The 18,674-nt window shown below is 40.0% G+C and overlaps 1 protein-coding gene across 1 annotated transcript; it reads right to left on the bottom strand.

The window, feature by feature from the left end:
• Positions 1-6,826: 6,826 nt before the first annotated feature.
• On the bottom strand, positions 6,827-16,495 carry LOC137139712 (N-acetyltransferase 8). The gene is made up of 3 exons (XM_067527365.1): positions 16,140-16,495; positions 15,310-15,441; positions 6,827-8,546 (listed from the first exon to the last, which is right to left on the bottom strand). The coding sequence occupies exon 3, from the start codon at positions 8,497-8,499 to the stop codon at positions 7,795-7,797; it is 705 nt and encodes a 234-aa protein (XP_067383466.1). The 5' UTR covers positions 8,500-8,546; positions 15,310-15,441; positions 16,140-16,495; the 3' UTR covers positions 6,827-7,794.
• Between the last annotated feature and the right edge of the window lie 2,179 nt (positions 16,496-18,674).

Raw genomic sequence — 18,674 nt, 5'->3', positions numbered from 1 at the left:
TTTGGTTTCTGACACAGAACAGAAAATGTGTTAAACAAATAAATTAAATAATGTATTTTCTTCTGCTTCAACGTGCTCTACAACAGGATTTTGTGAAATATTGATTCCTATTTATTTATTATTATTTAAATATATTTATTTATATACTATTATGTGTGCTGTGTGATAAATACAGGTTTTTAATCTACTAAGGTAATAACTAAGGTTATTGTGAGCAGCTCACTCACGACACAAAATAACAGTACTGACATTTCTGCACAACTCTTACTCTCATTCTAAGATGTATTTTAAAACAAATACATTAATTTGCCGTTAATTAAAAAAGTATCGCAAGTGAGAACGTATTGCATTTTGTACGAAACGCTCTGCATGGATGGGTCTTTGCACTGGGGATAGGATGTGCAAAAGGAGCATTGTGCAGTTTCACCCAATCAGCATAACCACACGCTAAGCTGTGCCTCCTCTCCCACACTGTCAGTATCCCACACAAGTTTGGTTTGTGCCAGGAAGATGGCAAAAACAGGTGCAGATTCTAAAATTGCATAAAAACTGTGTTGGGCCTAATGCTTGAATTACACCTGCAGGAAGCCAGAGCCCTGAATGTATTTGCTGTTGCTGATTAGCAAGTTGCACACCTCGAATTCCAACCCTCAAATACAAAAGAATATAAAATAAAGACATTCATGTAGCATCTGCATGGAAAATGATATTTATGTAACCCACCATGGCTCCATCCTCGCTGATTCTGCGGAGGATTTATACAAAATGTGAAAACTACCTTTGCAGACTTTCTATTATAAACCATGCAAGAGGTGTTTATCCATAGAATTCCTTTTTAAATAACGGTACTGTAGTGCTTATTTTCTCCATGCAGGTATTTCTGTGTTTTATTCTGAGAGAAATCCTTTTCAGCTCTCCACCGGAGAAGAAAGAATCTATCCCAAAATGATCCACGGAGACTATTGAATTGTAGCATCCACTACACGTTTCTTATAAATATCATGTAGGCTTGTCAGCTTGTCCAAACATTAAAACCCCTGAGAAATAGCATCATGAAAAATGTAAGTTGTTTCTCTGTCTGGGCCTATTAAATCTCCCATTAAGCTTGCAAAGGCAGTCAATACCCTGCATCTGAACCATTTGATTCACTTTAGAGATCACATCTCACCTTGCACATTCTCCGTTCACGCCGTGTTTTGTCTTGTTGCTCAGTGCAGACAGTGACGCCCCGGCTGAGGAAAACACAACGCTTTCTAAAAGACAGCTTTTAAGATTTAAAAACATAAACTGCTCGCTCTTCCTGCCAATAATTTACTGAATGTCAACATCCCAGACAATAATAGCTTTAATCTGACACTTTAATAGTCCCCTTTGAAATATGCACCGAGTGCAGGAATTGTTACATACATGTAAATTGACTAAAATGAGAGCAAGAGATATGGCTGCAGCCTCGAAGACATAGAAAGGTTATACTGAAATATCTGATGTTACAGTGCCTAATGCACACAGCAACACTGCTAACGAATCCATAATCTATCTCGATATGACAGCTGGCATGTATGGAGTTACATAACAGATGGCAAGAAACGCTGCATAACAGGGAGATGGCTGTGTATCCTCGCAGTCATTTCCTCGAGGAGAAATCAAAGTCCATTGCAGGTCTATTTCTCTCGCTTTAAGCATAAATCTCATCACCCCAGACAGAGACATTATCCTCTCCTCTCTTCAATACTGTGACACGTGCCAGATATCCTCACTGCAGCACAACTTAATCCATGAGTCATTGAATGTGCGTGATAAAGTACTGTCTTCCAACTTCCTTGTCAAATAACTTCAGAAGTCTTTAGTTAATATAGAGATCAATCAAAGCTGGATTTTAATGGTTTCTGCCGGCCATTTGTGATAGGGATTATTTTCCTCACTTGCCTCAAAACCTCTGGGATTTCAGAGATAGGGTGAAATTATTCTGTACATTAGTGGAAATAAATGGTTTTCTAAATTTATTGGATCGTGACTTATAGTTAGGGAATGGATGAACTATCGGGTTGTGAGGCCGAGTTTTATTTTATTTTTTAAATATTTTTATTTTTAATCTGATAATATAGAATAAAGATCAGTTTGTCCAAATGCAAAGGAAACGTCACAGGAACATAAGAAGTAGAGCCCGGTAGAATCATATGATCGGTGATTTAATTTAAGCCCATGTGATAAATCGTCCAAATCCAAATGTATAGCTTGTCGATGCCTTCTAGAATATAGCTCTGTCTCCCAGAAATTACATTCCTATAAACGCAAATATATTTGGTAGATAAAGTATTTCACTTTGTGGATTATGTTTTAGTGTAACATATGGACTCAAGGGTGGGATGAAGGGGGAAGAAGGGGCAACAGCTCCTTTGTTGTATATGGCTGAACAACATGAAAGTAAAAAAACAAAAAACAAACGTTTGTTGGTCTGCTTTCCCATTAACAGGGATGAAATAAATATTACATATCTCCAGTGTGTGAAGCAAACATCCGGTTTATTTCGGCGGAACAACCACAGTTGATGATGCACTGGCACACGGATTGAAGAGGTGATGGATACGAAAGTGAAAATGCGGCCATGGGAAGTATAAACTGACTTCTAAGCGACAAAAGCAGTTTAATTGAGGTTAGAGAGACACATACGGGATATTAGCTTCTCTTTTGTATTTTGTTACAGTTGTCTCCACATTTATTCCCATCCCCAAACTCATGTCCATGGCATCATAGTTTAAGAGGGGCCACATCTGCCTCAACAAGACTTAAATCCGAACTAAAAAAAGGGAGCGGTACAAAGGAAAAATTATTTAGGGTTTAATGCTCCTTTAAAAAAAACCCTGTGTTAGTTTCTGAGCTAGTACCAAGCCAGTCGCAATAATGTTTTCTACAAAACACATCTGCCAGAGCAATGGAGACTATTGATACGGGGGCACTGCAGTATTTTTCTGCAGTATGTCCAGTCCAGAGGGTCTTGCTTTTTTTTTTACAGAGAAGTTTTTGATAAAAACATTTACGCCTCTGGCCAATCCAATAATTTTTATACAGCCCCTTAAAGGCATTCTATCACTCAGCCTTTCAGTTGAATAGGTGTTCTTATTCTGGAGTACACAAAAAGTCACTCTTTAGTTTAGCATCACCACATAATTATTCCACGGCGTATATCCGAACTATTGTGGGTAACTCGGCATCGAGCCTGAAACATGAAAACAATTGATTGTCCCCTATTTGTCCTAATTACAGCAAGAGTGATCAATTTTTCGGTTGTTGTTGTGTCCAATTACTTCCTTGACCAAATCCCCACAGTCCTCTTGCACTGGAGCTGGAGCTCAGCAAACAAGATGCTGCCTAATATTGTCTGGAACATTTATCCATGATGTAGAGGTTCACTGTGGTGTAAACATATTTAATACCAACTCATTAGCTACATCTAATCCTACATTTATCCCCTTAACTTGACTTCCAATCTCAAATGGTAATGAGACACTAATTATGCTTCCATGCATGTTTCCATTGTTGTTCTGTAAGCTATAATTTCAAGAATCCAGTTAACATATCTCCCTTGCTTCTCATTCTTTACCTGTTAGTGTCTCCGAGTGTGAACTCTGGTCTAATATTCTGCTCTTATGGAAAAACATATTTATCATTCTTGAACCACACAGCAAATAATTGACCAATTATTCAGTAAAAAGAAGCGCAGATTCTGCATAATGTCAGATTTGCAGAAGGCAGCAAATTGACAATGCAGGATAAACTATCCTATGTGTGAAAGTGCTTGGGGTGCCTTGGTACTCGTGACCTCCTGTCTAAAGTCACCGGCTAGGGGTTGTTTTCCGCTGTGAAGTTCAGCAGCACGAGCAAAAAGTAACTTCCTGTGGTGCAACAAGGAAGTTGAAAAGTGATTATGCAAGGCAGTGGTGACTAGTGTATGATGATGTATGATCCTAACAAATCTACCTCTGGCTCTCAGACAACAGCGCATAAGCAACTGGTATCCTGATGCAATTAATCTCCATAATCTTCACCTGTTCGATGAGGGTGCTACTGTAAAAAAAAAGAAACAAACCTGCTTACACGCAGGCAGTGTTTGTAATACTGATTACTTGCTTTGGTATTAGTGTCATCGAAGTTTACCTTAAGATATATGAACTCTTCTCTTATGATAAGCTGGGTGCCTGTAATCTTGATGCACGTAATAAGACTCAACAACAAATACCTTGGTGAGATGGTGGGACTGCACGCATGCATGCAGGAACACTCAGGATAATCCCTGCAAACACACACCCCCACGCACTAAAAATAGTGGACAAAGAGATGTTTTCCTATTGGATTTTTTTGAGCTCATTCTTTGATGAGATCCTGCCTATTTTATTGATCTATATGTTATCTCAAATTGGAAAGGCCTTTGGCCTAATAACGATGCATGGATGGATGAATGAAAAGCCCCTTTAGGTGTTGTTATGTGTTAAATAAATAAATAAAGCAGAAAGAAAAATGGAGTATAGTAAAGTTGGGCTCTAAACTTCTGAAGATCCTCTGTGAAGTCAGTGCTCTCATTAAATATGCTGAGAAATCCAATTATCTCTCAGCTGTTGCATCCATGCATCCATGAAAAATGGAATTTCACACTGTAGTTCTCTCCGCTAGAAGGTTTCCATATTTTATTGTTTGACAACATTGAATCAAAGTAGATTTGATGCCACTTTTTGGAATCTAATCAACAAAAAAAGGTTCCTTAGTGTGAAAGTGACAAGATATCTCTACAAATGTCGTGTTCACTACGATACACGTGTTTACTCTCTGGTGTGAAAGTTTTTTATTTCATTATTTGGTAAATAATTAAAAATGAACAAAACCCACATAAAATATCAGCCTTTTGTTTTCCAGGAGTAAAGTAATTAGTCTAATGTGTGTGTGTGTTCAAGGGGTTTGACTTTAATTTAGTATAAATGTACAATGTCTGCAGGGCACCTACCATTACCCTAAATACTCTGAACTGATAACTTTGTACAAAGGTAAACAAGAGGAAATTGAGCATATGCAACATCCCAGTGCAAAATATCCTCTTTTTCAAAATAAACAGCTCACAATCGCATTTTGGAAAGAAGATAACCAACTAACTAACTAACATTACCCATGAGTAGAGGCTTGGCATTGGTGGTTTTAGGGCTTACTCACACTAGGAGATTCATGTCTGGGCACATTTGACCCCCCATAGTCTGATTCACTTGACTGGTGTAGTCACTCCAGGCCTGGCTTGGCCACGGTTCCGTGAACTCAGCCAACTGTTGTGATCACACAAAGTGCCCAACATCTAAATTCCTATGTTGTGATTATTGGAAGGTGCTTCTTTTAAAACAAAAAGGAAGTCACGTAAGCATTTTGGGGCCCAGATCACTACAGCACAATGTGACGGCAGGTCAGTGGAGGGAGGAAGAGGGTGATAACCATGCTCAGGTGTGGTACAATGCAACAGTGTGAGGATTGTTTAAATTGGGATTGAGTTAGAAAATCTCAGACGTTATGCTTTAAAGGCCTTTTCAATCGTTTTGGGGTTATTGGAGTGAAATGGACACTTTCCAGGCATAAACATATTCCGTTAACGACTCAGGTGCAGCATCAAAAAAAAAAAAAAAAGAATAGCAGCTGAACCGTGTACAGTGTGATTATGAACACTCACAAGTTGTTAATGCGGGAATTTTTACTATCACCTTCCCTTCCACATGGGGAGAATGTGTCAGAAGACCCATGTCACCACCTGTTGAGCCATGTCTACAAAAGTTTTAAAAAGAGGAAACAATAATTCCCAATTTGCAGTTTTGCTACCAGGGAACCAGTAATCAGTACTACTATTACTAAGTACTAAGAATCAGTACATTCTCAGTTACATTACAAAGCCACATCGCCCCATCTCGCTACAAAGCTGAACAGCGGTGAAATTTTATGATGATCAATTCACCCACAAGGCCAGAAGTTCCTGCTGCAAATCAAGCAGTTTGGTGCAGTCCCTCATTCGGCCATGTTTTTTTTAGTTTGAAAATAATCTTACTCGCCAGAGAAATTCAAGGCAAGTTATTCCTGCTCGTCATGGGACGAGTAGGAATCTATCTTAAGGTCTGAATATTAATTTCATTTAAGCTGTAGTCGACTGCATTAAGTTCTGACTCGGAGGTGGAGAAAACGTATAGAAACGTTCTTTGTAATTCATTTATCTCACTTTGTCAGACCTTTTTTCACTTATTGTGTTGTACTTTGATTCTGTATTATAATAGAAAACTTCTGAGAGTGTGACTACCTTTTATACTCACTATTTAAAAAAGGCTTTTCATGCGATGTTCCCTCAAAACGCCAACTGACTCATCCATGAAGCATATGTATGAGAGGAATTACAATGAAGCTGTTGTTACCTTGAGGCCAGTCATACCGGTAATTGTGCGAGGACAACAGGTTTGGCCCGAATTAAGGCTCATCTTGCTCTGCATAGTTCAGCACCTGCCTGCTGGCCACCAGCCTGCTTTTTCTCTCCCCTCTGACAGCCTCAGAAAGAGTGATTGATGCCCAAAGGCTTCTGATGCTGTGTCCGTCTCGGTGCCAAGCTGCTTCATCCATACAGTATCCCCCCCTCTTGAAACTCATTCAGGCCCCACCTGTCACCGCACACACTGACTGCTTGATGTTTTCCCTTACAGGCTCACACTCCACGGACACACAGTCTTTCATGATAAGCAGGTACTGTTTGCTACTGATAATACTTTGGAAATTGTGATCACTGTGGGGGTTGGGGTTCTTAGGCGATGTAGCTTATGAAATTTGTAGCTCTAACTGCACAATGCTTGTGGCCGACAATAGGTTTATTAAGCAAATATACTCCAGGTAGTATATATTATTTCAGAGATACGAGCCAACTGTCACTGTATCTGTGATGAACTGAACGTTATTCCCTGGACTATTTCATCTTTAAATCCAAGTCCCTCCTCACACACACACACACACACACACACCATAAAAGCACCAGTATAGTAACCTTTTCTTTATTGTTTAGAGGCGATTATCTCACTATTTGCCTTGTGTACGATGACCTGAATGCATTGCAGAAGTCCTTATCCTCTTTTTATGCTACACACACACAGCTCTTTTAGCTCCAAAGAATTTTAAACCTCCCAAATGGCCTGATACTATTGCATTTTTTTCATTGGTATTTTAAGCAAAGAGTTGTGAGGTCTTAGAAGTCAGCTGGCATTAATTCCTAAGAGGCAAAGGGATCCAACTTCTCCCTGGAAAGAGGCTTAAAAGAAACTTCTCCTGCTTCCAAATGACTAAATAGCACCTTTCTCGCATAATCTCATTTATTTTTAGTGGAGAACAATAGATAATTGAAATTGCTTTTATCGTAGTTTGTTCTGTTTAATATCCAATAATCAGTTTAATAAGCGTGTTTCTTAATGTACTTTCATTTGAAGGCAGGTTATAAATTAATTTGACCAAACAGGGAAGTTGACTAATTGCCTCATTGTTCTCCATGGTTGAGGGCATCAGGCTGTCAGGGGCGCAGGTGTATACATAATACATCAAGGCGAGTAGAGATACAAGGAAACTGAGATCATTAATGCTGCTTTGTGGGGTAAAAAAAACATGAAATTTAATGATTTTTTTTTCAAACTACAATGATCCAGACATCACTCAACAGAGGGATTTTTTCCTGAAATGAGAAATGAAGCATAAATTAACTGAAATATTATTAGTAACGTGCTTTACAATCAGCCCCATTTAGACTTAAATAAACTTCTCCATTCGCGTCATATTTATTTCAGCCAGTTTGGAGAACCAGCGGTTGACATGCGGGTTACTGTGGGATGCAGTTTGAACAAAGCCTAGTTTTTTGAACAGGGCCAGAGCTGCTGTCTGTGGGGAACTGACATCCACAGCTAGGCGACCGTAGCCTCGCTCTTTGCAGAACTCCAGTGCCTTCTGCGTCAACTGGGAGCCCAGGTTTTTGCGACGCCACGGGAAGTTCACCACCATGTGGGATATCTCGCCGTAACTCCTACCCCCTTCATCTTGGACAAACTCTGATCCTCCTTGCGTCACTCCTCCGTTCGAGTCATCAAACCTGTCACCGTCTCCCTCTCTCCTCTTCCCGACCACCGCCACCATCCCCACCACCTTGGACTTGCCGTTAACGTCCGCCTCCACCACCCAGAAACCGTTGTCTGGGTTCTCCACGTAGTTCGCTCGAATGTCCGCCATGTCTGCGCTCAGCCGCCGCGTCATGTAGCTTTCGTAGACATCACGGCAGCAGTAATAAATGAGGCCTGCCCATGCACTGCCAAAGAGTAAAGCTTGAAAGTAGGAGCTGCCTCCAAGCACGTAGCCAGCCACAGAAATACTCAGCGTTATGCCAACGTAGTCGGGATGGCTCATGGCCCTGAAGAAGGCTGGGTATACATGTTCAAGTATCCCATCGTGAAAGAGGGACATGACCACATGTTGGTCTGAGGGTCTGAATTCCCTGATTGAAAATCCAGCTGTATATTGAAGAGAGAGAGAAAAGAAGAAAGGGAGGGAAAAAGCATTAGTCAACCTAATCTGCCTGTTGTTGCAATGAGAAATTCCTGCTGGATTTCACAACAGGCTCAATACGCTCACATAACTTGTTGGGTTAAGTAAAAAACTCAATACACCTCTTATACAATTTCACCCATTTCTTTTTTAATTTAACTCTCCCCCGCATAAGTATAAAAGCAGGCGTTTGGATATGACAACCCGAGGTGAAAATCACAATTAAAATGATTATACATTTTTTTCCCCCTCTTCATGATTTTAAGCGTGAGTCATCCTAAGATGCACTGCAGTTGGGCCTCAATAGTGCTAATGATGAAAATCACAGCAAGGTGAGAATCCTGAGGCAACAAAAACAAAAGGTCTTTAGTTTTAGTCAAATGTGTTATATGTCATCCAGGCATGTTAGTAGTGCCATTCATTTACACCCTAGCTGTCTTATTAGCGCTCGTGTTCCTAATCAGCTCGACTACTTGAAAAAGGCATAAAAGCATCAACTTACAGATATTTTTCTGGGCCATTCTGACTGGTTTCCCCTTGTCTGTCGCTCACTCTGAAGGACTTACCGCTGCTGCTCGCCCTGATCTTAAGCCACAGATTGCAATAATCAGCCATTCACAAAAAAAGGATTGAAATGAGTCTGAGCATGCTCACCTATGGGTGCGCGCACACACACACACACACACACACACTGGAAAGACCTTAAGTAACACTGAAGTACAACTGCTACTGTTAAAGTTTTACAGTTAGATTGAGATGACAGTGATTTGAAGGGGCTGTGATTTAGGTTTAATTGAAATTAATCACGGTGTTGCTTTGATTTGATGATTTTGAAAAAACTTAATTAGCTCAGTCAACAGAGTAGAGAACTCGATCATTGGATTTCTCAAGGAGGATAAGCACAGATCCTGAATATATTAGTTGAGAACACCGAGCCGAATGTGAATTCATTACTTGTTCGAGCACCTACTGCATGTACGTGTGGGGGGCTGCTTCACTCTGGGCTGGGATTTCTCCGAAATTTGCTGTGGTTTTCAACATCACTTCTTCCCCACAATGCAAGGTGAAAGTAAAATGAATATCGTCTAACCCCTCCTTGACTTAGCCGTGTCCTATGGCATCGGTGACAGTGTCTCGTGCACTAACCTGATGGTGACATGATTAAATTTCCCTTAGCAGGAGAAGGGCCTTTAAACCTCTTTAAATCAAAAGCACTGCCTCATGAATGTGAGAGTGCTGGAAGGTGGAGCGACTCGCGTGAGTCCTGCACCCTTGCAATGGGAAACCTCCCCAGACAGCTGTGATCACATTTGGTGAGCTTGAACAACACACGGCCATCTGGAATGAACAAACTGAAGACAAACTGATGGGCATGTATCAAAAGAGGTGATCTCTGCATAGCAGTATGTGTTTATGGTTTCTATAGCAACGGCCCTGGGTGACGAATACAGGCTGCCGACTCCTGCTGGTTTGAAGAGTTTACACGAGGTTTTCTCCACAGCAGTTTTGACCACAGGGTCAGTGGTTCGATCCCCGGCTATATGTGGAAGTGTCTCCGGGCAAGACACTGAACCCCTTAACAGCCCATTCCCCTCCCCAGCTGTGCAGTGCTGGTCCAAGCCCGGTAGAAATTGGGGAGGGTTGCGTCAGGAAGGGCGTCCGGCGTAAAAACTGTGCCAAATCAACATGCGGACAATGATCCGCTGTGGCGACCCTGAACTCACGGGATAAGCCGAAAGGACAAAAAATAAATAAAAAATTAAAAATAAGGCTCTATTTGATTTGGCTTTCTTGAGAAACATGTGCCCGAAGCTTGTAATTCCTTGAGAACTGCTGTAAGTGCCTTGGTGGCCTCCCCCCCCTCACAATCCTTCTTTCATGGTCACTTGGTTTTTGAGGATGGCCTCTAAGAGGATTTATGCAATGTTCCTTCAATTTCTTAATGATGGATTTAACTGCAAGAGATATTCAATAAGTAAGAAACGTTATGTATCAGTCCCCTGATATCTGCTTGTCAGTAATCTTTTTACTTAGTTGATTGGACTGTACAAGATTTTAGTCAGAATACTGATCCACTACTTAATGAACTATATTTCTAGAGTCATTTAAACACATTTTACTGGACTCAGCTGATCTCCATTTAACTAACTGTCTAATTTTACCAACCAACTGGCTGCACCAGTCGTGATTTGCAATCATTTACTTTTTATTTTGTACTTTTAATTTATTAGAATGAGATTTTAGAGATAAAGTAAAGTAATTTTTTGTAAATTTATGTTAAAAAGCGAAATTAAACTGAACAAGATACATGCATTCATCCATTATGTTCAACCGCTTTTTCTGGTCACGGCTTACGTCACATGTCACTGGGTAAGAGGTGGAATCCAGCCATTCACACTTACCAATTAACCTAAAAAGCATGTTTTCGGACTGTTGAAGGAAACCAGAGTACCTGGAGAAAACCCACACAAGCCCGGGGAGAAGATGCAAACCCCCCACACAGAAAGCCTTCAACCGGCAGGTAGATTCGAAACCGGGGACTTTCTAGCTGTGAAGAAGCCGGGCTAACCACTCCACCGTGCTGCCCGCCCCTTTTAAATGTCGTAAAACATCATAGATGAAAAGTTCAAAGGGGAATTAATCTTTTTTATACCTATTATACATGTTAGTTACAGTGGCTGTGTTTTCAAATGACCTTTTTGTTGCCCAGATAAATGCTAACAGTTGCACTTTTTCCCCACTAGTTTTTTGATGTTGGCCTGATGTGTGTCCCCCCTCTGGTTTGATTGGCGAGTTAGTGGAAGCCTGCCAGGGGTTCGAGAATGTAATATGAGAGTGAACGGGCTTAACTGTGTACGTTGTGGGTTTGCAGTCCTAAAATAAAGATCCTTTTATGGACTGAAAACATAAACATAAAAAAGCAGGATTGTCAGGAATATTTTGGGAGGGTCCAGAAAAAGTTCCCAGGAAAGTGGGACTTTTTCTGCAATACACTCAGCTCTGATTTTGCTACTTTGGTGTGAAGCATCACCGCGACCATGAATGAGCGTGAATTACAAAGATGCAAAAAGCATTATGTGGCTTTTTAAAGATTAGAGAAGGAATGTGGTTTTGATTAGGCATGGATACAGATTTATGTAATAATAATGCTAAAGTTTAAATACTTTTACACACACAGTCCCGGGTAGTATTCGTTTTGTAACATTTGGTTGGTCACATGAGACGAAGATGAAACACAGTTCTCGTGTGGCCGAGTCAAGTCATCATGTGGGAGTCTTGGAATAAGCTGATTTTTACAGAGAGATTCTTCTCATGTCAAACAGTAGGTAAAATGTATTTGTCCTTCCAAAGAAAATTGTTTAAAAAAAACTACAGCGTCACTGTAATCTGTTGTAGATTTTCACTGAACCTATAACAAGCAGCATATTTCTGCATCTGATTACTGACGAAGCTCATAAGGAAATGTATTAGGAGATTCAGTAGAGGAGAAGAAGCAGGCATCATTAATTAAGACTTCAGCTGCAAAATAATTTACAAAATCCATCATTAACACTGGCTGTTAAGAAGCAGAAAACACTCTTCTTCCCTTAACACCTTTTCATAAATGCCCCATTATGTCTGAAGAAAAACTTAAGAAACATTCATCACATTTAAGTCAACTGTGTCATATTGCGCTTGTTGCTTGGTCTCAATGTTTCTAGCTTGCTAAGTTAGATATGACAGGTCAAATTCAGGTCAAGGCTAGAGAAGGTGTTTCCACTTACAAGTACCCTGGACCAGCAATGGAGTATTCAAATCCATTACTTAGTTAAAAATCAGAAATCCAAACATTTTCAGCAACAAACTGCAGAAATAATTTTAAGTTTGGTGTTAAAACGTTGAGTTTACCCAACTTAGACTTTTTGCTTCCATTAACTTCTAGTCTTCTTTTAATTTACTCAAGTAAAAGTAACTCAAAACAAGTGTGTATCCACCTGAAAACCTTAGTTCAAAAATAGGGTTATTTTCTATAGTTTTATCAATCATTTGATAACTATTAAGGATTTTTTGTGATAACCTTTGTGGAAACCAGGGTCACAACGAGACCCCTTAAGGCTAATTAAAAAAAAAAGGTTAAAATTTAAAAAATATTTTTCCGAAACAAACATTAAGTTGCTCCAATCATGTAAAAAAGAGGAATTTCTGTGGAATTTAGACATTGAAGAAATGCATACTGAGAAGTAAATTCCAATAATCAAACCACCAAATTTGTTGCCATAATTGAACAATCTATCGGATGTTTAGTCACTGGATTCATGATTTTGAGTTTGACAATTGACACGTTAAGTTTGAAATGGATGACAGGTAAAGCTTCAACGCGAGGGTGGATCATTAACACTTGCTGAAGTATGAGAATAGCTGGCACAATTTCAATGTTATTATAATTATTGAAATCCTATGATTCTGAGGCCTAACAACTTGTACCTTTTATTTATTCCAGCAAATTTACATTGTTTTCACAGTGTATGCTAGTACAAGTAACAGTACTGCATTTATTGTACTTAATTTAAAAAGTATGTAGTGTACTTACATCCTCAAAGTATTAAAAATTAGGCTACTACAAGTGATATTGTATATTTTGTGATTATGTATTAATGTGTAGGCATAAGACTGCAAATACATTATTTTTATTTATAAGATTATTTTGCTGGTTATTTGCTCGTTGATTATGTAAAAGAAAAAAAATAATAATTGGAAAATGACACTTTCACAGTACTTTTTATTGCACAGTCAACAATTTAGGCCTCAACAACATAAAAAGAATTCAATAATTTAAAGGAAAATGAGCTAATCCTCCCGCTTAAGAAGCCAAGAAATGTCGAATTTCTGGATGCAGAATTAAAATATGATTCTTTGAATTGTAATGGAATAGAATTTCGAAAGCTTCAAAATGAACCAGTTTTACATTTTGAGGAATTACTTTAAAGGTGCACTGACATCTTTGCTGTTATGACTGAATCATTTTATACGCCACTGTGGAATTTAAGAGGTTCATCCCAAAGACTTCTCACAAGAACTGTTCAACATTTTATGGCACAGTGTAGTCAGATGCTTGGTATTCTCATAATACAGTACATCCACGGCTATTCTTAGCACTTAGGCAGATGTAGCAAGAAGAAACGGATAACAAAGAGAGTGGCTGAGCAAAAGGCTGGACGAGTGCAAGTATCAGATTGGACAGATCTGGAGCTAGTGCTCTTGATGTTGGACCAGTAATTAATAACTTATTATCTGCTTGCTACAGTTTGTGTTGTTGTGTTTGCTTGATGTGTTGCTTTTGCTACAGTACACGCTAGATGAGCTAAAACCACCAGATAGTTCTAATGTTGTGGCTGATCAGTCTCAAATCCACATCTGTGTGTAAAGCAGTGCCATTGTGTTGGCATTTTATCCAAACGAGCCAACTACATTATCTCAACAAACACACGGAAATAATGAAATTATGCAGGGCCAGATGTTGATAACCTCTGGATGGAGATGTGCAGGTGTCCGGAGCACAGCACCATTACACAGGGCCAGATGTCATCATCACCAGAACAGAAAGTTCCTCTCACTCTCTTTATTCTTTTTGTGCCAAATGATCCACAGCAGAATTAGAGTAATTGGATGCCAACCTGGTTCAATACTGTCCTGTACTCAGAGATTCTCGGCCTCCACACCGGCCCCAACTTTAAAAAGAGCAGAGTCAACCGAAAGACAAGCAAGTATCAAGGTGTCAATAAGGCTGAGCCTTGATTCTTAAAAATAACACAGGCAGCACATGACTAAATACCAACAATCTACATGAGCACATGTCTAATTTGCATTTGAATCACATAACTTAACAACGTTTTATCCCAACTGAATGATGCACATGCTGATTTTACAAACCCCAAACACACACTCACTGAAATACGTTTGTGTCCAAACACATTGGGTAAGATGTTCCACACACATTTGTACAAAACCTATAAACACACCTGGAGCAACTCTGCTGTCCATCAACAGCAGCTTTTTAAACTGCCCATCAGAATTTTTCACAGCGCTGATTCTGGACAGGCCAGCAACATAGTCCACACCACACACACCTGTAAGTCTGTGGATGTTTTCTAGCAACTTCCTGTCAGCATTACCCAGCTCTGCCGGGATTAAACGTTTAAAAATATGTTTGTTAGGCTGTAAATGACCTATGAACGACGAATAACAAAATCATTTCACATATCCTGCTGCCTCTTTGGGTGTGCAGACACATTCAGGCACAACTATAGCTACGTCACCGATGTGTGTTTGCGTTAGTGAAGTTTTTGACCATCCACACTTCGACAGAGGTTTAGCAAATGTTGCACTAACAGGATGTTGGAAGCAGAAATAATATTGTCCGAGTTGGATGCTGCGTTGGACGCGACCCACGTCCCACAGGTATTTTTGTTAGTATTTAATCAGTATTTAGTTAGTATGTAAGATATTTTACTCATCCTGCTCGTCCCATAAGGGGTCGGACGGGTACTAAAGCCTGTCCCAGCTGTCACTGGGCGAGAGGCAAGTGGTACCCTGGGCAGGTTTCCAGCCTGACAACAGACAACCATTCACCTTCACACCTTCAGGCGATTTAGAGTCACCAGTTAACTTAACATACAGGTCTTTGGACTGTGGGAGGAATACCTGGAGTAGTACCTGGAGGAAACCTACAAAAGCACGGGTAGAACATACCAAGCCCACGCAGAAAGTCCCCTAATCAGAGCCAATCATTCATTGGCTGCTTTCACTGTCTTTCCTTCTTTGTACTTCATTCAGGAACTGGACCGACTGATGCTTACTTTGATGTAGACTGACTGCATGCATCTGGAAAAGAACATAATGGTAGAGACGTTAGAGGAAATGCATCATTTCGGTGAAAGCTGCTCGCCTTCTCGCGTTGAAATTAAAAGTCAGTATCGATGATGAATGTTAGGAAGCACCGAGATCCCGCCAGTAGCCATTTGTCACATCACGATAAAGTTGCTTGGACACCTGGAGTTAGAAAAAACTAAACTAAAAGTCACGAGCATTTCTTGTAAATTAGTAAGTAGCGAGCTGCGGCATTAATCAAGTCAAATTGGAACCGTGAATGTGTCATGGTATGAATTGCTTCAGTACATAGCACTTCATCATCACAGGTAATATTCATTTTACTTGATAAAATTAGCCAAGAGTGCTTCAGAGTTGATTGCACATTGTCCTGAGACAAAACGACACAGGAAAAAAAAGGTTAAAGTCGCCCTGGAAACTAAACACTGTAGACAAACTACATGCTCCACTTCTAATGGGCCTGTGAGAACCCGGTGAACTGCATTTTTATTCATGGGCATGTACCTGCATAAGGATTGTAAGGGAAAGAGCCCGTTCGATATGCTTGTCATAGAGCTACGGTATTAAAGGATTAAACTATTACATTATTGAGTTTTCCTCTCATATCTAGTGAATAGCCATCATTTGAACGCACCTCAGACAACTTTATTTCCGACCGACTGCCTCTCCCACAAAAGTTAAATCTGACTTACCTTGTGGCTTCCTGTGCCTCAGAAGTGCATTTATATGGAGCTACAATGGTTCCTCTGGGATTTCTGTTTAGTTCCAGTCATTTTTCATTCTTATAGTCACGCATTTGCTCACATATAGAATGTGTGTTGGGGAAGTTTTCAGCATTTAGGATGTGGCAACATCTGAAAGTGCTCTGTCAAAAAAAAAAAAAAACATGGATATTGAGTCATGCTGGCTATTTTCACCCATGCAGGACAAGAGAGGTGAAGCGTTCAGTAATGACACCTTGTGCAGGAAAACAAAACATGTGAATGTGTTTTCGTGATAATCATAAGACTTTCACAGCCCATCGTCACATTTTAGGAAATATACTTATTGGTTACTTGCTGAGAGATTGATGAGAGGCTTGTTTTGACTCTCAAGCCTTTATGAAACAGTTGCCACCGTTGGAAACCAAAGGCAGGGAGAAACAGTCGCCCCGGCTCTGTCCAAAGATAACAAAATTCATCTAAATCTAAAACACTGGCTCCGTTAGTTTACAAAGGGTTATTTACTGGACTGTTGCTTGGCACAACTGGAAGCAGTCAGCTCCTGGCAACTGGTCCTGGCCAAAAAAATTGTTTGGCACATTATCGCCTGCAAAGTTAGGTATTAATTGTTGAATTTGCACTTTTCTTTTTTTTTTTTACACATTTTTGTCAATGAATGAGCTTTAGAAGTACTGGCAAACAAACTGTGTTACCTTTGTGCAGAGCTTGGTTTGCTGTTTCCACATTCCTAGTTTTTGTGCTATGCTTAAAGGAATTAGCTGCTGGCTTCATATTTAACATACAGACATCAGGAGCATAGCCCCATTTTCTAAAAAGGTGGGATGCAGTGTAAAGTAAAATCATTTACAAATAATCTAGAGACAGTTGAGGAATAGTGGGCTCAGTTGGTAAAGTGACCGCCTACTCTTCCCGACCACATGCCGAAGTGTCCCTGGGCAAGACACCGAACCCCCGACAGCCCCTCGCCAGCCGTGCAGTGCCGGTCACGAGCTCAGTAGAAATTGGAGAGGGTTGCGTCAGGAAGTGCATCTGGCGTAAACACTGTGCCAAATCCACATGCAGACCCTCAACTCACGGGATAGGCCGAAAGAACAAAGAAGAAGAATTTCAAAAAGTTGAGCAGCAAAGGACTGGGAAATTTATGAAATGCCAAAAACAAAAAACAAAACCCGGTGGAACAAGTCACAACTCATGAGTTTATTTGGCAAATGTCAGTCCCACAACTAGGTGTCCAAAGAGGATCCCAGAGAAACTGTGTTTTTCAGAAGTAAAAGTAGGGCTGTAAACAGAATCATATTTTTTGTATAAAATTGGTAAGATTTTATGGGTTAGATTAGATTTGATCATATAAAGTGCAATAGAATTAAAACATTCAGAGAATCGTCATACACAAGGACAAAGGCAAACACCTCACTGACAAAACCAATACAATTCTACTTATTCAACTCGGAAAACCGTTGTGAGTGAAAACAGTCTGTCGCTGTATCCACAAATGTTATCAACCTAAAAACAACATTAGTGCAGAGAGTGTGAATAACTTTTACAAGTGGATTCGAATAAGCAAGACCATTCACGCCAATAGGTGGTTTGACTGTTATGGTGGACAGAGGGTCAACATGGACACTTTGACCAGTATGTAGCTACAAAGTCTCATTTGCAGCAAGCTGGTGATCACTTGGCTGATTAATGTTGCATTTATCTTGTCTGTCTCATATATATTATAAATATTATAACTATGTTGTTCTGTTTTAGGCTACTATTTACTAGTTTCTGTTCTAGTGCTTTTATCTTTTACCTGTAGGATAATAATAATAATAATAAAATAAAATATTTTATCATCCTATCACTTGGACTGCAGAGGCAAGAAACACAAACTGCTTTTACGCAATATTTAAACAGCATATGTCATTATATGTATGCAAATCAAGTTTTGGATCAGACAAAAATCTCCTCTTTGTGGTTTTGTAATCTGTTCTGTGGTGATTTCATGTTTCAAAATGCATTCACACAGGATCGATCGTTTTCCCAAAATACTTAAGCCCATCAGAGAAGGTAAATCACACCAGCAGAGGTCCAGCTGAGACACTGTCTGAAGCTGGAGATGTCGCCTGTGAAAGTGCTGGCCGTCTTACAATTTTCACATGTCATACAGCCATGCAATTTTCCCCCTGCACAGTTGTGACAGGGACAGAAGTCAGTCATTCCATCTAATTTTCTCTGGGTTGAAATAGAATAGAATTCTTGATCCAAAATTGTTATTGCCTGGGGGAAAAAAAAAAAAGCTGTAGAGGCGGCAGATGATCCTGGCTCTGGTGGCTCGAAGTTTGATTTGCAAGTGTAAGAGGGAAGTTTTTGGAAGAGAGACTTCCTGGGATGACACAAACATTAAGTTACCCACTGTCTTTCTGACCCAGGAGGGGGACGGGTAAGGAGGTACGAGGAGGGGGGGGGGGTGGAGATGTAATAAAGTGATCTTCTCTGCATCTTCTCTGTGTCTTAATCACG

This window comes from Channa argus, chromosome 13, assembly GCF_033026475.1.
Source record: "Channa argus isolate prfri chromosome 13, Channa argus male v1.0, whole genome shotgun sequence".
NCBI classification, from domain to species: Eukaryota; Metazoa; Chordata; class Actinopteri; order Anabantiformes; family Channidae; genus Channa; species Channa argus.
This window is presented reverse-complemented; position numbering and strand designations above follow the sequence as displayed.

What these genes read in the sequence shown, in the direction of transcription:
- LOC137139712 (XM_067527365.1), bottom strand. Translation starts at nt 8,499, where the DNA reads ATGTCCCTCTTTCACGATGGGATACTTGAACATGTATACCCAGCCTTC.